Source organism: Gavialis gangeticus, unplaced genomic scaffold, assembly GCF_001723915.1.
Source record: "Gavialis gangeticus isolate Ggan-Ray unplaced genomic scaffold, GavGan_comp1, whole genome shotgun sequence".
In the NCBI taxonomy this organism is placed as follows: domain Eukaryota; kingdom Metazoa; phylum Chordata; order Crocodylia; family Gavialidae; genus Gavialis; species Gavialis gangeticus.
Window position 1 is genome coordinate 51228756 of NW_017729032.1, and position 22997 is coordinate 51251752.

Below are 22997 nucleotides of genomic sequence, written 5' to 3' on the forward strand. Positions count from 1 at the left end.
GTAAACTCTTTTTGCTATCTGTGTACTGCCTAAACTGTGTCTGTTCAGTTGTCCTCCCCATGTGTTTTTATTGGATATTATGCAGATTATAATCTTTGACCCTTTCCCTCAAAAGGAGATCCCTAGGCCTTGAGCAACATTCAAACATCAACCAAGTATAAACCAGTGTTATGATACTTGCCTGCATTCAGTCTCATTGGAGTCCATCTATAAAGGACAGTGACAACACTTCAATGCCAGGAGCATTGGTGATTCATTGAGGGGATGATACAGTCATGAGGGAAGAAGTAAAGTGTAGGAGGGTGAATAGAGGAGATTCTCAGAGATGGATGGTAGAGGGCCAAAATAAGGAAAGAGGAGAAATAGAGCAGAATTAGCGATAATTTAAGGTAAAACAGGATTTTTCACTGATTGAGACCTCATACAGAAATTAAGTTTCTCCTGAGAGAGGGTTAAATCACTTCCACGAGAGGCTGTTAAATTTGCACTTAATATTTACTTTTATATTTTAGAGAGAGAGTTCTCAAATTGCATATAAGAAGTTATTATGTTAAGAAAAGTAATTTAAGTGGCTATACCAAGCATTCAAAAAGCTAGAAAAGGCTAGATTTAAAGTTTCAATCTGCAGCCTTAGTTCTTGTGTTTGTGCATTACAAACCAGTCATAATTATGTCATTTAAAGTTACTTGTAAAGTGGAAAAAAATTCTGGAATTAACGTTCTAATTAAGGTGACAATACCTCTAGGGAAGGATTGACATTCGAACTCTATGGATATCCATCAGAAATGATGATATGAGTAACTGGAGACAGTGAAGAACTGGGTGGAGAAGGTGAAGATTTATCATCAAAGCTTCATCATCTTGCAGATGAGTGAAGGGATAAAATGAGAGAGCCAAAAGTTAAGCAGATTTAGACCAAAGGAATGAAGACAAATACCACAAGGTTCTTCAGCTATATCACTAAAAAGAAAAAAAAAATGAAAGCATAAATGCTACTGTGCAGTGAGAATGAAATACAGATTAAGGATATGTGGTCCCAAATCTAAGTTAATGCTTTGCTTCTATTTTCAGTAACGATAATGGTGTAAACAGGCTGTCCAGAGTGTCCAGGTTCCGCACGCTGCTCAGTTCAAAAGTCTCCGAGCCTTGCGCCAAGACTGCTGCTGCGTGAGCAGCATGAACCCCTATGCTGCTGCTGGTGGTGCTGTAAACCCGTTACCCTTGCCACTGCCATACAGTGAGCTCAAGCCCACTTTTGCATCCGCCTGCTATGGCTGTATTGGAGAACCCCTGCCACTGCTGCCATGTGAGCAGCACAAGTTGTCTGTCCCTCCTGCTCCCACCTCCCTCCCTGGCTGGCACTATTGCACAGACAGCCTAAATTTCTGCCCTGCTGTGTAGGTAGTGAGCTTACCAAACTACCTCTGGCTATGGTGTCCTGTCCCTAAGGACCACAGCTGTCACCACAGCAAGAGTACCAATGTGGGGAATGACAGCTGGGCAGAAGTCTGCAGGCTGTCCATGAACTCCATGCAGGTTGGACATCCTTGGTGTTTGTTTAACGTACGAGAAGGAGGAAGGCCAATTCAAATGTATATATAGGAATGGCAAGTCTCAGCTTGGAAACGGAAGTACAACTCTCAGTTTTGAAGTTGGGAGGTCACTGTAATCTCTATGCCAGGCATATCTGATTTATAAGTCTGATTGAAGGCAAAGTTTGGAAATGAATTTTAAAGGAAAGAATAAAGAAAGGGAGCTAAAAGAAAATTCACTGAAAGGCAACATTGGTTTGTCAAAGGATAGATTGTGCCAGATCAACGTAGTATCTTTCTTTTAATAAATTGGCTGATTTTTCTAGAGAAAGGGGATGTGGGTTTAATCCAGGGGCGGGCAGTTATTTCAGGCAGAGAGCCGCTTACTGAGTTTTGGCAAGTCATCAAGGGCCACATGACAAGCAGCCAGGGGCAGATGAATATTAATTTTCTAAATGTTTTAGGGGCCCCGCGAACTGGATAGAATGGCCTCGTGGACCACATTCAGCCTGCGGGCTGCATTTTGTCCACCCCAGTCTAATCTTTGTGGACTTCCAAGTGTTTTCTTGAGCTGGAGCTTCATGGAAAGCAATTAGTTAATATAAAGGAAATGGGGATCAGTAGAAAAAATGTCTCATGGGGAAGAAACTGGATAACAGGGAACTAAGTTGCATCTAAAAGGAAACTATTATGAAAAAGGTAGGTCACTTGTAGAGTTTCTCAAGGATTAATTAGAAATCCTGAGTGAATTTAGGATGGAGTTTGATAAACTTATAAATGAATGTCCAGTGTGGTTGCTTATGCTACCATGTGACTGGACTCAGTTACCAAAGAGGACTTTTCCTAGTTTTAGATGGCTAATTTTCATTTTAAATTTTATTGATAGCTAATTTTGGTTTGTTTTGTTTTCTAAAGCATTATTTCCTCCCCCCACCCCATGGTTAGATTTCTGTTTCTTTGAGGTGATAAGTTATTTTTTTCTCATTCTTGCCAGTCAGACCTGTTTTTATTACTGGAAGGTCTTGCCTGAGCAACCTCATCTCCTTCTGTGACCAGGTGAAGCATTGCTTGGGCAAGGGAGACAAGGTTGATGTCTTTTGCCTTGATTTCAAGAAAGCCTTTGACTTGGTCTCTCATGATGTCCTTGTGACCATGCTGGGGACCTGTGGACTCGACCATCTCACGGTCTGATGGCTGGGGACCTGGCTCTGTGGCAGGACCCAAAAGGTGCTAGTTGATGGGAACAAATCAATGTGGCCCAAGGTTTACCAGTAGAGTCCCCCAGGGCTCAGTGCTCAAGCTGATACTCTTCAGTATCTTCATTAATGATCTGGATTCGGGCATTAGATGCAGATTGGGAAAGTTCGTGGCTGACACTAAGCTGTGGAGGACAGGTTGGGGATACAGGCCAACCTGGACATGCTTGCAAAGTGGACGGACTAAAACTTGATGGCATTCAACGTAGAGAAATGTAGGGTACTCCACCTTGGGAGAAAAAATAGCATCATATTTATAGGCTTGGTGGTGCTATGCTCACAAGTACCGCAACTAAAAAAGACGTGGGGGTCTTGATTGACCACAAGATGAATGTGAGCCACCAATGTGATGCTGTGGCAGGCTAAGCAAACCAAACTCTGGCATGCATCCACCCATGCATCTCAAGCAAAACCAAGGATGTTATCCTCCCGCTTTACTCAACCTTAGTGAGGCCACAGGTGGAGTACTGCATCCAGTTTTGGGCCCCCCACTTCAGGAGGGATGTGTATAAACTTGAGAGAGTCCAGAGGAGAACCACCCATATGCTCAAAGGCCAAGAGAACAAGTTGTATGAGGAGAAGACTGAAGGACATGGAACACTTCAGCCTGGCGAAGAGGAGTTTCAGGGGGAACTTGGTGGCTTCTTATAAGTATATAAGAGAGGTGCATCAGGATCTAGGAGAAAACTTGTTCACCAGGGCTCCCCAAAGGAAAACTAGGTCGAATGGCCACAAACTTCTAGAAGGCGGCTTGTTATAAGGAAAAATTTCTTTACAGTCTGACTGTCCAAGGTGTGGAACAGACTCCCCCCAAAGGTGGTGCAGATACCTACTCCAGACTCATTCAGAAGGCATTTGGATGTTTATCTTGCTGGGATCATTTGATCCCTGCAGACTTCCTGCCTCTCGCAGTGGACTTGATGATCTCATGAGGTCCCTTCCAGCCCCTAATGTCTGTGAAATCTATGAAATATTCCCTATTTGTCAGATTTTTCAATGACTGCCACAATAACTAGTTTCTATGAAATGTGCTTCAAATAAAGGAGAAAGGATCAGATTTTCATAAGACCTTAGCACCCAAGAGTTCACATTTATTCTCAGTAGCAGGAAAGAAGGTGGAATTCTTCTTCGCTTCATGGCAACTGCTGAGTTTTGAACTCCTTTGGAAGTCTGGCCTCAGGTGATTATTTTCGCTGTGTTCAGTAGAAAAATGACAGTGTGGTAGGTTTTGAGGTGGATTGTCTTTTTTAAAAAATCTTTCCAGGATCTGGTTCTAGTAATATATGAAAACTCATATTGCATGTAAAATGAATTCTTTCAGTAATTTATGTATCATTGTGTATACTTTCACAGGTGGGAGGCATGTTATGTAAAGATTGCAGGTGGTTTGTGTACCTGCACATATACATCAAAAACTAAATGGATAGTCTGTCTTGTGTTGGTTTCAGGATTCTGTATAGTAATAAATATATGATGTGATGTAATGCAAATTAAAATAAGAGATATCACAGAAGAGCAGATGCTAATGATTAGTGACAAAGAATTAACAAAATTCACTTAAACTTTTGCCTACTGTAAAAACAACAAAAACATTCAATGAGAAATTGCTTTCTTTTGTAGGAATTAGGTTTATTTACTCTTCAGAAAATGTGGTAAACATGCCTGGCAGTTTGCATATTTATTTCATATCCTTAGCAGCGTTGTGTTTTTTCTTTAATAAAAGTATTGAGAGAGACATTTTGCTATATTATTAGGCTACTGTAGCGATTATTTCAGGAAGTTGTTTTTTGTAGGAAGTAATTGACTCTTATTACTTGTCAACATTTCTTTCAGATCCAGGCGATTAAAATGATGGTTCGATGGTTACTGGGAATGAAGAACAACCATAGTAAATCAGGAACCTCTACTCTGAGATTGTTAACAACAATATTGCACAGTGATGGAGACTTGACAGAACAGGGAAAAATTAGGTATGGAATGAACAACTAAGTTAAGCAACTTACTACACTAGACATTTTTGGTAACTTTAGAGGGATAGTGCATAAAGTCTAAAAATGAAGAGGCATATGTAGTATGATTTGCCTCACCATTACTCATGTATATAATTTACTACTTAACAAAATAATGGCAGGTTAGATTAAGACTCCCAGGACTTTTATTTTTTACTAAAATAGTCTAAAGATATACACAACCGCTTTTCTCAACCTTTTTAATCTTATCCATCTATGAATGGTTTTTGGATTGAAAAACTATATTGCATAGGTTCCCCTCTTTTTTAATCATAAATCAGTTGTTAAATGTGTATATATATTAAATCCATGTTTACTCGTGTTGGATTTTTGGATGCTTGCCTTTCAGAAAGAAGATTAAGAGAGTTGATCCTCTTCATTCATTTCTCTGCCTCTTTCCCCCTCCCCTCCCCCTTTTCATTTTTAATGTTGGTTTTCCTGGTAACATTTTAATCTTTCTGCTTAGGCAGAAATTAGAAATCGAGTCTCCCATCATTATTATTCCTGGCAAATATTTAGAAAACTAGCTACCGAAGTCAGTGAGAACTGAGAATATAGTAGTCATAGTAAAAAAGATGTCTAGGTTTGGTAATTATACAATAATTATGCAAGTAGAAGACCACACTCATTCAGACTGTAAAATATTGCAAAACTGAGAATAGTGTACTGTTAACTATATGGTATCTTTTCACTCTAGCTGAGAATTCCATTTCAGTATAACTTAAATAATCAAATATCACATCACCCATGCTTAGAAATAAGTCAGGGAAGGGTTTCAGTAATAAGTTGGCTTTTTTTATCATACCTGCTGAGGTGTATTGTTTAGAAGTTTTCTTATCAGTAGAGTAATGAAATTCATTAAGGCCCCTGATGGATAATGTTGCTTGGTGGAAACTTAGTGTTCTTCATTTTCACAGGGCAGGCTATCCAGAGTGGGGGAAAAAGTGCCTAGGGACCTGGCTGTGCCAGCACTTGCCAGCAAGGGGGAACTGGAGAGGTGCTGATGGGAGTTCCTATCCTCCTGTGTTCTGCTGCACTGCTAATGAGAAGTGAGCTCAGAGCTCACCAGCCATCAGCTGGGCATGTCCTGGGTGAAGGAGCTGCTTTCCCCAACTCTTTTGCAGTATGGGAGATGTGCAAAGGCAGGGTGGCAGGGAGGACTAGCGTGGCAAAACGCTTCTGGAGCTGCTTTTAAGATGCTATTCTGTATGTGCTTTTCCTCTTTCCCCATCATGTCCTGCTGGCAGCTGTATGAACAAATTCTCTTTTCCATTTCTTCCCCCTCTCCCAGATTCCTGCAGTGTGTGAGTAAAGCAGATAGCGTTGTTTATATTATGACCCTCACTGGGGGAGGTGCTACATGGCTTCTTAAAAGAACAGCTTTGAAGACCCATTGGTAAAAGGGAGGGGAGGGGTGGCGAGTAATGATGTCTGCTACTGTACCCTGGGGCAGCAGAGTTCAAGATAAGTCAGAAAGATCCTTTGCAGGAAAAAGGGTGAATAGGACTGTGGGGAGCAGCAGTCAATGCTGGTATGATGGAGGACTTAGCAGAGCACTATCACCCTATATGTAACATACCATAATTTAAAATTAAGTTACAATACAAAGAAGCTTATAAAGATCTTCTTCATTTAACAAGTAACATTTTTGAGGCTGGGTCACCATTTTTGTGGCTCATTATCAGGTGATAAAGTGCTTGGATGTATGGCATGTTACAATTTATTGCTCCATTAAATCATTAACTGCACTCTAAATATAATGCCTTCTAGGAGTCTATGCCTGTAACTACTTGAAATACATTCCATTATTGCCTCTTTATGAATTGAGATTTTGCGTTGTACATAATTTGTCTTGCAACTTTCCACTTGCTTTAGCATTCATGGAAATTTACTTTAAGGATCTAACTAGTTATAGGAGGCCTTTAAGTTAATAGATGCATATTTCAGTAAATAGTATGTTGGTTGCCTGTTGTGTTCATAACCTATGAAAAGCTTTTATTTTTTTTCAATTAAGAGATGTGCAATACTTCAAATTTAGATATGTTGTAGGAAATAAAAATGTTGTTTTATTAAATGTTTATGAAAAGATAATTTCAATGTGATTGTCTCTCATTTTATGATTTATGAGCAACATCCTGCTGCTGCAGTGGCTATTAATATACTCTTGAGAGCTTGTAGGAAAAGGGCCACACCCCTTGCTACAGAGGAGAGACAAACCCCCCACAGTCCATATCCATTTTGCCATGGGGTGAAATTTCTTCATGACCCCAGATATGATATTTGGTCTCCCTTGAGCAGAGGGGCAAGACCCTCCTAGCTAGGAACTTATACATTTAAGTACTAGCAGGAATACTGGCACACCTCAGTCCATATCCCCAGTCTTGGCTGCAACCAACACCCAACGAATGCATTTGAGGGAGGCTTTAAAAAACCCCTAATATATGTAGGAGGAAAAAATTCCTTCCTGGCTTCATGCGTGAACCAGGAAAGCCTAGAAGCATGGATTAAATACCCGTAATAGAAATATAGGCATAGCTATGCCTAAATCGTCCCTGACCAGTGGGTGTCGAATATCTTCTTGAACATCTCCAGTGATGGAGAGTCCACAACTATCCTAGGCAGTCAAATTCACTATCTCATTGTTATAACAGTGAAGAAGTCTTCCCTGATATACACTCTAAATCTTCTTTGGTGCAACTTCAAGCCATTGGTCCATTCCCTACTGTCTGCAGCAAGCAAGAAGAGATGTTTTCTTCTTTATGACAGCCCTTCAAGTATTTGGAGACTGCTTATCATGTCCCCTCCTAAGCACCTTTTCCGCAAGCTGAACATACCCATCTCCAACCTCTCCTTGTATGACTTGCCTCCCAAGCCCTATATCACTTTTGTTGCCTGCCTCTGGACCCTCTCTAATTTCTCCATGTCCTTTTTAAAATGTAGAGTTTAAAACTGTATGCGCCACTCTAGATGAGGCCTAAGCAGTGTTGAATATCACCTCCCACATCTTGCATCTAATGCTTCTAATGATGTAGCCCAAAACTGAATTTGTCTTGTACAGCTGCATCTCATTGCAGACTCATTGAGTCCATGATCTACCAAGGCTCCCAGCTCCTTCTCTCTAGTGCTGCCATCTAGCCAGGTGTCTCCCATTTTGAATTCATAGTTTTGAATTTTTATGCTGAAATTGTACCACCTTGCATTTGTCCACATTGAATTTCATTCTGCTGGCTCCAGCCCAGCTTTCCAATCTATTAAGTCCCATCCTCCAATGTGTTCACAATCCTTCCCAGTTTTTTTGTCTGCAAACTTGTTCAAGAATCTTTCTATGCCAGCATCCAAATAATTAATAAGCATGTTGGACAGCACTGGGCCTAAGACTGACCCTTGTAGCGGGATTCCATTCAACTTCCTGCCATCCTGACGATCCATTTATACCCTATTTACTGAAATACAAGCCAAGTTCCTCCCTACCCTCTCCTTCTCCTCATATTTGTATACAGGAAAATCTCATTAAATGCATTGTCTATTATTTAACTAGTGCCACAACGAACATGTGCTCAGTAATGGAAACGTGGTATGAAACTGATTAAATACAGCCAACACTGAGCCTGACTATAAAACACATGGCCCATATTTGGCAAACATACTGGTGGCAACCTACCCCAAAGATTGGCTAGTACAGTCTATCTGAATAGGATATATATTGGTGTCCATTGCACACAGTCCCCCTTGGCACGGACTTTTTTCAAGTCACAGTGAGCCACTGCATTGAATAAATTTCAATTTCCTCTTCATGCGCACAGTGAAGCTGCACCTTTGTTTCCCATTTCCAATGATTCTCGTTTCTATACCACCCTTAAATGTCTGGCAAACTTCAGCAAATGGGGCCCCAAACAGTTCACCCAGGATCCATCTATTTTCCCTTCCCTCAGCCTGTCACATATTTGTATGGCCCCACCCTCCATGGTGGAGCTGGACCAGGTTGCCCTGCACCCCATTTGGGTATAAATTTTTGGAGGATCCCAGGACTTGACAAGAACAGTGGGTTCAAGTCATGATTAGGGGGCCCTGCCGCACATTTAAGTCTGACCGTGTCCTTAAGGAGTACTGTCCATACTATCAGAGACCCTGGCATAGAGCTCTGCTCACTGCGGAGCCAAGTCGCGTGGCAGGGACAGTCTCTGGTAGTATGGAGGAAACAGGCTTCAGGGTGAAGAAGTTGTGGGGAGCAGAGGGCAAGGCATCTACTTGACACCCCAGATTTATTTTCCCTGATGTAGTAGTGGGTGGGGGACAAATTCAAGGCAGACTTCCAATTATTACTGTATTTACTTGAATTTAAGATGAACCTGAATTGAAGACAGCCACTTCAATAGTTAAATTCCACACAAGGAAAATTTTTAATTTGGTATTATTTTGGTCTCTGGAATAAGAGATTTGATGGGATAGCTCACATGACTGGAGTACAGTTTTGGATGGGTACAAATAGTTCAGGAAGGACAGGCAGGGGAGAAGAAGAGGAGGAGTTGTGCTGTATATAAAAGAGCTGTATGATTACTTAGAGCTCTAGTATGAAACTAGAGATAAGCCAGCTGAAAATCACTGGGTTAAGGTTAGAGGGGAGAGCAACAAGGGTGATGTTGTGGTGCGGGTCTGCTACAGACCATGAGGATGAGATAGATGAGGCTTTTTTCAGACAACTAGCGGAAGTTTCCAGATCACAGGCCCTGGTTCTCATGGGGGACTTCAAATCATCCTGACACCTGGTGGGACAGCAATCCAGCAGTGGTCAGGCAATCCAGGAAGTTTTTGGAGAGTGTTGGAGAAACCTCCTGGTGCAAGTGTTAGAGAGACCAACTAGGGGCAATGCTTTTCTTGACCTGCTGGGAAGAATTGGTGGGGGATGTAGTAGTAGATGGCAAGTTGAGCAGCAGCGACCACAAGATGATTGAGTTCTGGATTCTGACAAAAGGAAGAAATAAGCAGACCAGTATGGACCCTGCACTTCAGAAAATCAGACTTTGACTCGGGGAACTGATGGGCAGGATCCTTTGGGAGGCCAGTTTGAGGTGGGGGAAGGAGTCCAGGAGAGCTGGCTGCATTTTAAAAGAAACCTTACTGAGGGTGCAGGAACAAGCCATCCCGATGTGCAGGAAGAATAGCGAATGTGGCAAGTGACTGGCTTGGCTTAGTAGAGAATTTTTTGGTGAGTTTAAACACAAAAAGGAAGCTTACAAGAAGTGGAAACTTTGACAGTTTGGGGGAGTATAAGAATACTGCTTGAGCATGCAGGGGTGAAGTCAGGAAGCCTAAGTACAATTGGAGTTGCAGCTAGCAAGGGATGTGAAGGGTAACAAGAAGGGTTTCTACAAGTATGTCGGAAATGAGAGGTAGGTCAGGGAAAGTGTGGGTCCCTTACTGAATGGGGGAGGCAACCTAATGACAGGATGAGAAAAAGACTCGGTGCTTTTTTTTAACCTCAGTCTTCACTGGCAAGGTCAGCTCCCAAGCTACTGCTCCTTCTCCCCAAATTGTGCCGCCAGGTGAGCAGCCTTCAGTGGTGAAAGAACAGTTTAGGGACTATTTAGAAAAGCTGGACGTGTATAAGTCCATGGGGCTGGATGCAGTGCATATGAGAGTGCTGAGGGAGTTGGCTGATGTAATTGCAGAGCTGCTGGCTATTTTCTTTGAAAACGTGGTGATCAGGTGAGGTCCCAGACTATTAGAAAAGGGCAAATAATAGTGCCCATCTTTAAGAAAGGAAAGAAGGAGGATCCTGAGAACTATAGACCAGTCAGCCGCACCCTAGTCCCCAGAAAAACCATGGAGCAGGTCCTCAAAGAATTCATTTCTAAGCACTTGGAGGAGAAGATGAATCCATGGTGACTGCTCCCAACCACGAAGGGCAAGTCTGCTTGACCAACCTAATTGCCTTCTATGATGAAGTGACTGGCTTTGTGGATGTGGGGAAAGCAGTGGACATAATATACCTTGACTTTAGCAAGGCTTTTGATACCATCTCCTACAGTATTCTTGCAAGCAAGGTGAGGAAGTATGGGTTGGATAAATGGACTGTAAGGAGGATAGAAAGCTGGCTGGATTGTCAGGCTCAACAGGCAGTAATCAATGGCTCGATATCTAGTTGGCAGCCAGTATCAAGTGGAGTGTGCCAGGGGTCAGTCCTGGGGCCGGTTTTGTTCAGTATCTTCAGTAACTATCTGGAAGATTGTATGGATTGCACCCTCAGCAATCCATACAATGTCCTTGGATCCATGCCAGGGTCATCTCGCTACCACTGCCTATCCCATTCATCTCTGGATCTCTGCTTCTTGAGGAGCCAGGTCACGCAGCAGGGACCAGCACTGCCCTGCCGCATTACCTGACTCCGCAGGAAGCAGAGATCTGCGTTGAAGTCTCCTCGGTGCCACTGCACACCCTGTGCAAACCTGAATCTCTGCTCCCTGTGGAGTCAGGTCACGTGGCAGTGGCCAACACTGCCCTGCCATGCGACCTGGCTCTGCAGGGAGCAGGGGTCTGTGCCAGGGTCTCCTTGATGCTGCTTCCTGCCCTGTGCAGCTCCGCATTGCTGGGGCAGCGCAGGGTGGTCAGCGACGGTGAGGAGACCCCTGGTGCAGATCTCTGCTCTCTGTGGAGCCAGGTCGTGTGGCAGGGCAGCAGTGTACAGCTGTTTCCCTGCAAGCCTGGCTCCAAAACGCCAAAACTTTCAGAAACATATCTGAAACATTTTGGATGCCTCGTTTCATTTCAGAGACGTTTCTGAGCCTTCCATTTCAATTCAGATTTGGTGTTTTGGTCGCTGAAACTGCCCAAAACACCTCCGAAATGAAACGGGTGCCAAAACTTCGCACAGCGCTACTGCCTGGAGCATCACCATGTGCTATATTCCTTGCTGGCATGCCCATACTGGGACCCTTGTCATGTGCTGGATCTCTCATCAGCATATGTGTTCTGGGTTTTTTGTTGCTGCTGCCAGGTCCCTTGCCACTGCATCCTGAGGGCCTTGCCTTATGCTGGGTCTCTTGCTTCTACTTCCAGGAGCCTTGCCATGTGCTAGATCCCTTGATGCCACTGCTGGGAGTCTTGCTGCATGCTGGATCCTTCCCTACTGCGGTTTGGAGTGTTGGGTCCCTTGCCATATGCTAATTCCCTTGTCACTTCAGTCAGGTACCTCCCTGCAGTATGCTGGCCCCTGGCTGGCCCCTAGGGGTTACTCCTCCCTCATTGCTGTCCAGTCCATAGGGGGTCCGTCCCTTCTGTGTGCTGACTGGGGTCTCTCTTCCTTGCTGCTTGAGCTGGCTGGCCCCTGCAGTGTCCCTCCCTGGTACATGCCTGGCCAGCTCCTCCCCACAGCATGCTGGGTGTCTGGCAGGCAGGTGACCGGGTCACTCTTGGCTGCTGTTTGGTTGGTGGGTGCTGAAGCAACTCAGCACATGCTGGCTAGGCTCCTTGCACACAGCTTGAAATGACCTGGCAGGCACCCAACAGGCACCTTCCCTGCAGTGTGTGGGGTTTCTGGCCAGCACATGCTGAATCGCTCTGAGCTGCTGCCCCAGCAGCAGTTGCTGGAGCAGCCTGGCACACAGGGACCCGGCCAGGCTGGCAGTGTGTAATGAGCTGCTCTAGCACCCACATCTGGGGCAGTAGCTCAGATGACTCAACGCCAAGTTTCCCTCTAAGGTGTGCGCATGCGTGGCCATGAAGAATTTAATACAGTGCCGTGCACTAACTTATTAACACAGCACACCTGCTTGGGAAGGAGCTGGGCTGCAACACTGCAAGGCGAAGTGGGGGCTAGGTGCTGGCACAGTCTTTTCTCATTCCTGGAGTGCCTCCTCACTTACGGGGGCGGGGGCTGGAGCGGGGGTCTGCTGCCGGGAAACTGCTTCACTCCCCAGCCCCGAAGCTGTGTGCCTCCTTGCTCCCAGAGGTGAGGTGGGGGCTGGTGCGGGTTCTGCAGGTGCTGGGTAACTGTTTCACTCGCCAGCCCCGAGGCCACGTGCCTCTTCGCTCCCGGAAGTGAGGTGGGGCGGGGGCTGGGCTCTGCCCACTCTGGGGAACTGGTCCACTCCCCAGCCTGGAGTCCACGTGTTTCCTCGCGCCTGGAGCAGGGACACGTGCAGAACTTGGCTTTCCCAGATCTCAGGTGCGCGGGGTAGAGCAGGGTGATGCAGAACCTGGGTCTGCATCAGAGGAAAAGGAGCAGGTGCAAGGAATCGTTCCTAACCATGATGTAGTTTGGGGGTGCTGGTTACAACTGTGTTTGCCTAAGCACATAGATAGACAAGGTGCTTTGGGTAAATTATATCAGTTACCCAAAGCACTTTGTCTAACCATGACATAAGATTTCTGCATCATGGATGGGGAGTCCCCATTACTGGCTCCGGTGAACTGGTTTGCTCCCCAACCCCCAGTCTTGTGTTTTGGAGTCTTATTGTAAAATCCTCCATTACATGAGGATTCTAGTCTATTAGGCTTAGCATAGTCTGGATCCAGGCTTAGCGAAAGGGGGAGGTAGGGCTGAAGTGGCGTGTTCACAGACCAAAGAGGTGCGCTCACGGATCGAGGTGCGCTCATGGATCGCTACACCTTAGGGGGAACATTGCTCAACACGTGCTGGCCAGAAACCCTGCATGTTGTGGGGATGGTCACTGTGTGCAGGGTTCCTGGCTGGCCAGTGAAGGGTCATTCTAAGCTGCTGTCTGCCAGAGTGTGCCAAGTTGCTCTGGCTGCAGAGCCCCACACATGGCTTGAAATGACCCAGCAGACGCTAGCTAGTGACTGTCCCCACTGTGCAGCATTTCTGGCCAGCATGTGCTGAATTGCTCTGACCTGCTGCTCACATGGTGGGTGCTGAAGCAACCCAGCACACAGCTAGGGACCTGGTGTTATGATAAACTAGCTATTGTGCAATATGATATTGTGACCCATTACTGCATGCCTTCTACAGAAAAAGCAGCAACAATAAAGCAGTCCTCAGTGGATACCATCAAGTCTTTTTTTTTTTTTTTTTTTTTTTTTACTCTTCTTTTTCAGAGTCAGCTTTGCTTGAATGAAGTTTATGGGACTTTGGAGGTTATTCTTTGTGTGGGATTTTTTTTCTTTTAAGTTTTTTTTGTTTGGTAGGGTTTCAGTGGTGTCAGTATTAAGTGCATCATATTTATGAGGAAGAGGCCTACTGAAAGAGCCAGCCAGACTTCGTACTGGTCTTCATAGATTTCATAGACATTTGGGCTGGAAGGTACCCCAGAGGATCATCGAGTCCAGCCCCCTGCCCCAGGGGCAGGAAGTCAGCAGGGATCATAGGATCCCAGCAAGATAAGTCTGTTCCAAACCTTGGGGGCTTGGACAGTGAAGAAGTTCTTTCTTATGTCCAGTCTGAATCGGTCACAGTGGAGTTTGTGACTGTTCGATCTTGTCATCCCTTGGTGGGCTCTGGTGAACAGACAGCTTACTTCCTTTGAAAGCTTCTCCCATAGCAATATACTCCCAGCTTAGTTGAGAATGCTTTGTCCTAAATATTATTTTTGTCTTGTGATCTGTATAGTGTCTGGGAAATTTTTAATGGATAAGCACCAACTATGTCAATTGTTTTGAAAACTAGGACCACACCAAACTTAAAGGAACCTGTCAGAAATTGTGGGGAGATTTGTGTATTTACTTTCCAGATTGTATTCCTCCCCACAGATTAAAGTAATGCCCATTACCATCTTTACTTAAATATAAGATGACCCTGAATGTAAGATTCCCGCCCCCCCCCCCCCCAATAATTAGATTCTGTATAGGAAAATGTATAATTAGTTATAATTTTCCAGGTATAGAATCTACCGAATTTACTTGATTATAAGATAGAGGCTTTTCCCCCCCAGTCAGCATGGGGAAAATCAGGCCCTATTTCATGATCACATATGACTTACTTGAAACCCGGAAATGCACAGGGGATTTCAAGGTTAGTGAGGAGGCAACACAGACAGGCACCCAGCACATGGCCACCCGGCAGAGGGTGCCCACGCTCTCCTCAGCATGCAGTGTTTCTGGATGGCCAGTGTAGAGTCACTCCAAGCTGTTGCCTGTAAGCATGTGCCAAATTGGGTGAGTGTTGGTTTGCAGATATCAGATGTGGAAATTTTTTGATACTCTTACCGTATTTTCTTGCATGCCACATGCCTCCAAATAGGATGTAGGCAGAATGTAGGGGAAAAGATTTTTCCAGGGTTGCTGCCAACTATGTGACGTATAAGTCCTCCTGCAAATGGTGTGTCCAGGAAGTGTGACATCCTATGAGAGAGTCTGGGTGTGGCAGGATATCAACAAAGCTTGGCCCCATGCCTGTGCAAGGATAGTAGCAAGACTGTTATATCCTTTAGTATAAAAGGTTTTCTAAATAATTGTTTCCATACTGCAAGCCTCATTAAGATCCTCTTCATGCAGCAGCTAATTTGTCCTGAGCCAGCTCAGTTCTTCAGTTAGTGACTATAAGAGGATTAGTACTGGACTCCACCCCTTCTGCTTGCTGCGCCACAGAAAAGTGGCAGCCATCTTGGCAACCATTAGAAGCATATAGATGCTGTGCTCGATTTTTCCTGCCTTCTGTTACAGAAAAGGAAAATCAGCTTTCTTGCTTAAGACGTGCACCCCAATTTGGAAGGGTGATTTGTGGGCGGGAAGGGAATGTAAGTAAATACTGTAAGTCGTAACTATGGGAACACCCAATATACTAAAAATCCATCTGTATTTCCTTTGGGTGGATAAATCCATCCAAATAAACTAAGGTTATTTTCCTAATTAATCCTTTGATATGGAAGTAAACCAAATAGCAATACCCAAAAAATGAGTGGGTTTGATTCATCAAATCAATGTAGGTTCATAGAATAGGGAAATTTGGGGTCTTTATATAGATCACTAATACAGAACAGGAGGGGATGCATTTCTGCTTGCATAGGTTAGTACACATGCATAAGTCAAAAAGGTTACATTTCCAGGCAAATTTTTCAGAACAGATCATATCTGACACATTATTTCTGCAGAAAAATGTCAGAGGAAATAGGTATGCTCTAATGTGCTATAACTATATTGTCCTGAATCTGAAAGCTAATTCTCTTTGTATAACAGCTACAAGGAAGCAACGGCCATGCTGATTCCTCCTTTTTTCCTCAGTAGTAGTTTTTCTGCATGATGGAGAAGAAACAGTTTGCAGCAGAAATCTGATGACAGCTGATTTTATTAAGGAAATAGTGGTAAATAATTTTGCATTGATTTAACCGATCTATCTTTGTTTTTCAGTAAACCTGACATGTCCCGTTTGAGGCTGGCTGCTGGTAGTGCTATTGTGAAACTGGCCCAGGAACCCTGTTACCATGAAATCATCACATTAGAACAATACCAACTGTGTGCATTAGCCATAAATGTAAGAAAATGGGCTGAAGAGGGGTGGGACAGGAAATGGCTTGTGTGTCTGTTAATTACATATATGTACAACTGGCCTGTGGCCTAACTTAAAGTTCTGAACATTCTGAGGCTCCCAATTTTACCTTGCCCTCAATCTTACAAATATTAATAATATTTCCATGCAATTCTGAGAAGTCTTCTGGATCTATTCAAGAATGAGATCCACAACACTCTTCAAATGTTAGCTTCCTCATTGGGTGACCTAAATGCAATAGAGGAGTCTCTGGTAGTGATCTAGAACAGTGCTTACCAAACTATCTGATGTGGCAGACCAGTAATTTTTTTTCCAGTGGGCCAGGGACCGATGCCTGGTTCAGCTGGTGGCAGCAACTGTGTGTAACAGTGCTACACAAATGCGCAACCTGCTGTTTCTTTCTCTTTCCTCACCTTGCATGACGTGATGTCACCTGGACTGTTGAAATGTATGAACTGTGGCGCTATGACATATCAATGTTATGCTTCTGAAAATATATTTCTTTCTTTCCTGGCAACTCGCTGTGGACCGGTGACTGGTGGCTCGCAGATTGGCACTGGTCTGTGGACCACCACTTTGAAAAGCACTGATCTAGAGCAAGTGGACAGTGTGTTAGATCATTTAAAGGTCCTTGACACTGAAGATGGTTTTTTGAGTTTTTTTTCCAACCTCTCCCTATTTCCCATATTCCAATTAGATAATGAAGTTAGGAATGTCAGAACAATGCCCTTGGTTATGCTGACCCTTATGAAGACCACTGATTCTTTGTCTCTGCAGGAGTTCCATGTTGACATGCTTCAGAGTCCACAGAAGAAAGTTGTTTTCTTGCAGACCCTGAATGAGATGGGAGGGGGAAGTCACAGTTGCAGTGGGGAGAGGAGGTCACTCCCTTTGGTTTTATTTTTTAGTCCAAGGGAAAGGAAGATTGCCATATTCAGAATATCAGTAGAGATGGGGAATCTTCTTTTCTGTTGTATTATTTGCAGAAAATAAAGGAAATTTTAGATTTGAAGTCCCTTCCTGCATAGCTTAGGAAGCCTGCAAAGCAGTCTTGTTTTTCAGGCTTTTGTAAATTAGGAAAATGCTCAGTAATGGGTTTACTATTAGGGTGGCTTCAGCAGTGCAGCTCCCACACATCTTAAAATATTTCTCTGGCTCAAGTGTAAGAAATGAAAAAACCTAGATTTTCCTGCCCTTTAAATGTATTATTTAAAACTTACTAACTTGGCATTAATAGTCCAAAACTGTTTGCTAATTGCAGTCCACTCAGACTCCTCCAAGTTGTTTACATATTAGTAAGGAGTGAAAACAAATTTGTTAATTTAAACTGATGGACTTCAGCCAGTATAAATCCTGCAGGGCACGCTGTTCCACTATAAGAATACCTTTTTAAGTTTGGCTCATTTTGCTTTGGAAGGGGTTTAGATTAAGATGAAAAAGTTATTCTTATACTACCTTATATGTGCATGCAGGACATTACATTTGTTTAACTTGACCTAAATAACTCTTAAAAATGTTCCTGAGATCTTAAGGCTAGATCCTATTCCACCCACCTACTATGTGCCGAAGCGTGATAGAATTTTACCTTCCTCAGATCCTGGAAAAACTGTTAAGGTGTCTATTATTTTTATAATGCATCATCATCTTAGCCTTAAGACCAAGTAAAACAAAAGCAAGCAGGAGGAGGACCCATCCACCTTTTGAATTGTTTTTCAGGGATTCAAAGTGGCCTAGGATTGCACTTACGGCCACCTAGGCACATTATAGATAGACTAGGACTGGGCCCTTAGTTTTTCTATATTATCCATTAAACTCAGTCATCTCTCTCTCTGTATCCTGCAACTGTTCTTTCATCCCTATCCTGCCTACAGTGCAGTAATAGCAAGCAGTTGTATTCCTTCTATCCCACAGCCTTTTTTTTTATGGTGGGGGGGTTGGGGGGCTAGACTAAAAAAATCAAGCTCATTTAGCTTTGCACTTTTAGCTTCCTCTTGTAGGAGAGGCTCTCATAATAGTCTAGATCAGTGGCTTTCAACCGTTTTTCATTTGCAAACCCCTTTGGAAATTTTGAATGAAGGTGCCAGACCCCTTTGAATTGTAAGTGTGAGTATTCAGATTTTTTATTGATTATAGTTATCCTTTGCAGACCCCTTAGACATAGTCTGCAGAGGTTGAAAAACACTGGTCTAGATCTTCTTTAATAGTCTTTCTCTCTTCCTGCTGCAGTTTGAATTAATATTTCTTCAGAACATGATTGGCTGGAATTTTACACAGTATTCCAGATGAAGTCTTAGCAGTGTCTTGTACTGTACAGTGACATTGATATTTCTGTCTCTCTAATGGAAATACCTTGGCAATATATCTTAGGATTACATTTGCATTTTTTTCTCGTGTTCTTATTAATGGCTTACAACAGGGGTGCTTAACCTTTGGTCTGTGCCGAAGCCATTGCATCTGGCCCACAGGGCTCCCCATTAGGTCAAGACATTTTGCAGTGGGGGAGCAGTGACCATTAATACTGCCACCCTCTCCTGCTGCCAAATTCTCACACCCCCTTCTTTCTGCACGACTGAATCAGGGCTGGGCCATGCCCTCTTTTCCCTCGGCAGCCGAATCAGAGCTGAGCTGGGCAGGAACTTCCTAGGGAAGCGGTCCTTGCCCCTACGTTGAGCAAATGAAGAGGAGGTTGGATGATTACTTGTCTGGGGTCTTGTGAACCCAGCATTCATTCCTGCCTGTGGCAGGGGGTCAGGCTAGATGATCTGTTTAGGTCCCTCCTAACCCTAGCTACTATGAAACTACTCCCGCAACACACAAACACCTCCCCCTTGTGCAGGCAGCTGGATTATCAGAGTCAGGCTTCCTCCTACCCCCTCTGTATAGCCGGATTGGACCCTGTGGCACTGACCTTTGGTGCCAGAGTAGGGGCACTGACCAGATCCAGCCCTCAGAGGTTGTCATGGAAAAACTGTTTATCACCACTGGCTTACAGTTAACCTGTCATCAGCTATAATAGCAAAAATTGTATTAGTCACTAAATGATTAATACACTTAGTGACTAATACAACTATTCTATGAAACTTCATCCTACTTCTGTTACTACTGTGTCTTTACAGTCATACTTCCAATGACTTGATGAAAATCTGTTTTAATGTTATGAATTTCCATGTTCACATTGGGTGCTGACAGATGAGGGGGAAAAAGAATCAGTGCTTTTTCAGAAGAATCATGTCAGTTTGATTGGGCTCACCCAGCATCTGTATAGCTCACCTGCTTCACCAGGGCCTTTTGGTGCTTTTATCTAATAGCTGACATCAGATATTGATTGAATTGGCTATTGGATAAAAGCATCAAAAAGCCCTGCTGAAGCGCAAGAGCTATACAGGGTTGTAGGTATATGGAGGTTGTAGCTGTGTTCGTCTAAGGACATAGACAGACAAGGTTCTTTGGGTAAATCCGATGTCTTTTATTAGACCAACTATTAGACTAAATAGTTGGTCTAATAAAAATCAGATTTACCCAAAAAGCCTTGTCTTCCAAGAGCTATACAGACACTGAGGAGCTGGGTCAAGCGATCCCTCTTTTGGGCATGTGCTGTGCTTTGTGCAAGGGTGAGTTAAGCTAAAAGTAAAGCACTGGTTACTTTGGGGGGGGGGTGTGGGTTCTATGTCTCTAAGCAGATTTTTTTAAAGCTACTAATAAAGGCTATATAATTTCAATGAGGGTACTTAGCTCCTGGTTAAGCAAGGTCCTTAAGATTGTGCTTAAAATTAAGCAAGCAGCTCCTGTCCCAGTGGCAGTGCTCAGGTGCTTCATTACTTAGGCACATGTCTGAATACTCTGAATTAAGATGTAAAGTTTTGGGAATTCATTCAACCATGTAGTCTTTATGTAACATTTCTCTTGTCTTTAAGTGGATTTCCTGTTCATGATGAATTCATTGGAATCCTACTGAATTCTGTAAAAAGACTCGCCACCTCCCCAAGATAAGATGGCCTTTATTGCTGAGGAGGCTGAAGATGTTCTTGATATCCTTGTTCATACATTTTATGCTTATCTTCTAGTGGTTTGTATTATATATAGACAAGTTAAATATTTTTATGCTCTTTCTTTCCCTCTCTCCCACCCCCAGGATGAGTGTTATCAAGTGAGACAGATATTTGCTCAGAAACTCCACAAAGGTCTTTCCAGACTACGATTACCACTTGAATATATGGCCATTTGTGCACTGTGTGCAAAAGATCCAGTGAAGGAAAGGAGAGCTCATGCTCGGCAATGCCTTGTGAAAAACATAAATGTGAGAAGGGAGTATCTGAAGCAGCATGCAGCAGTTAGCGGTAAGATGATAATAGAAGTAGTTCTTAGCAAGTACAAATAGAAATGTGCTAGTTTTCAGTGCATACCCTAAAGAGGGTGTATAAATATTGACTGATCTGCTCTGCATTTCTGTTCCTAAATGTGATTCTGAATTTGTAATTCATTTAATTTAAAAGCTCAGCTATTGAAAGAGAACACAAATATTACAATTCCAATTTTTTTAAATGTCCCTGAATGAAGTTTTTCAGTTTTTTTGGTTAGTTATGTAGCTATTTAGGTCAGTTTTATGCTAACAGTTTAAAACCGGTGATTATTCAGTGGCATTGTTCACATACCACAATTGAATTGAATTATTCTTATTAGCATTATGAGTGAAGTATCAGTGATAGATTTTGGTTCACTATTTAATAGCATAAAGGTTTTGTTTCAAATTGTGATTGACCGTTACTGTTATGTTGTCCAGTTCTGGGCAAGTCTAAAAGTGTTGTTCCTTTTCCTAAATGCCATGTCAATTCTGTCCTTGATATATTTGTGAATCATTATGAAGAGCGTAATATGTAATGCTTCCCAGGGTGGTGGCCATACTATACCCTATCTCCTACTCCAGCTCTCCCAGTATGGCCTCACCCTCTAACCTCCCTTGCTGTGATGTTTAAATTAACATATTTTAAGAAACTACCTTCAGAGAGCCAGCGTTCAGCCTTTGGTACCTTGTTTCACCCTGCTTATCACTAGGCTGCCAGTCTACCCAGTTCTCATACTGTAACCTGAGCAGGGCTCTCTCTCTCTTTGCTTTTTGTGGGGTTCCAGCCCTTCTGGATGCCTGCCTTACTGTGCTGGTCCCCTGGCTCTCCCTCACTGCGCTTTGCCATAGGACCACAGTCCCACAATGTCAGGTGCCTCCCTGGCACCCTTTACAGCACTTAGGTCTATCTCCTCCTCCCCTATAGTCACCTTGAACCTTGCAGACTTACTCTACTCCCTTCCTCAGGCCTGCTGGCACTATTAACCCAAACCCAAAGCAAAACAAAACATAATTTATCTCTGTATACTACTTTCTATAGAGCTGCTTCTCTGGTCAGGATGTGGGCCAGGGTGAGACTCTAGCCCTGGGACAGGCTTATATAGCCCTTCCACTTCCCCTTCTGGTGACCTGATCTCCAGTCTTCAGAGCCAGGCTCAGTTTCCCAATTAGCAGGCTTTTATTACTCTGGCCTGCCTTTTTTTTTTTTTTTACAAGCTATACCTCTTGCCTATCTCCTGTTAACAGGCTTACCCTATTGCAGCTAGCCTCCCTGTGGCATTGCACTCACTCACCTCCAATAGCAGAGGTAGGAGTCCCCTGCTACAGAGGCAAACTAGTTGAGGCTGTAACTTGTGTTATGTTGCAAAACCTAGTTTTGCTTCTTGTCACGTTATAAAAACAAAATAAATCCATATGAAGATGTCCATAAATTAACTTATCTCAAAATAGGTTATTCTAGGGACAGTTAAGGGCAATTTTTGCAAGAGCAGTTAAGTGTCATTTCTGTGAAAGTTTCCTAATGGCTCTTGGCTTGTTCTTTGTTAAACCAAGTAAGCCCTCTTTTGGCCACAGACTAACTAACTCTAATGTTGGGTTCAGTGGAGACTTAAACTTTTTGGCTAATTTAGGAAGATGTATTTATTTGCAATTTGAATACTATGTACAGTATTAATAAATAATGTCAGTCTAATATTATTCTTGGCAAATAAATTCAGATAGTGTTTTGTAGGCTTTTTAAGACTTGTATCAGAGCAGCCTCTCATGCACTCAGACAAGGATAAAGGAAATAAAAAGCCTTTGGGAGTATTTTGTGGAGAGTTTAGCTCTGTTTAGAGCAATTTCTGAAATGTTTAAAAAAACGTTACTTTCTTAAAGAAATTTTAAAGCCAGCATCTTTAAGGTTGAAAATCCATTTCAAAACTTTAATGGAAAGTATATAGCTGAGATTAGGAAATGTAAAAGTAAGTCCACCTTAAAAAATGGCTAGGGAGATAAGTATGTAAACTGGAGTACTGCGTCCAGTTCTGGAGTACTGCACCCAGTTCTGGGCCCCACAATTCAAAAAGGATGTGGAGAAGCTTGAGAGAGTCCAGAGAAGAGCCACGCACATGATCAGAGGTCAGGAAAACAGACCTTATGACAACAGGCTGAGAGCCATGGGGCTCTTTAGCCTGGAAAAGTGCAGGCTCAGGGGTGATCTGATGGCCACCTATAAGTTTCTCAGGGGTGACCACCAGTATCTGGGGGGACGTTTGTTCACCAGAGCGCCCCAAAGGATGACAAGTTTGAACGGTCATAAACTACTGCAAGACCGTTTCAGGCTGGACATAAGGAAGAATTTCTTTACTGTCCGAGCCCCCAAGGTCTGGAACAGCCTGCCATTGGAGGTGGTTCAAGCACCTACATTGAACACCTTCA

The 22997-nt window shown here is 43.3% G+C and overlaps 1 protein-coding gene across 3 annotated transcripts in view; it reads left to right on the plus strand.

The window, feature by feature from the left end:
- The window catches only part of PDS5B (PDS5 cohesin associated factor B), a 174768-nt gene that overhangs the window by 117406 nt on the left and 34365 nt on the right, over positions 1-22997 (plus strand). For all 3 annotated transcript variants that reach the window (XM_019524557.1, XM_019524559.1, XM_019524558.1), the window contains exons 22-24: positions 4622-4758; positions 16099-16222; positions 20370-20574. In XM_019524557.1, coding sequence (XP_019380102.1) covers positions 4622-4758; positions 16099-16222; positions 20370-20574 — 466 coding nt within the window. The remainder of the gene's footprint in view (positions 1-4621; positions 4759-16098; positions 16223-20369; positions 20575-22997) is intronic.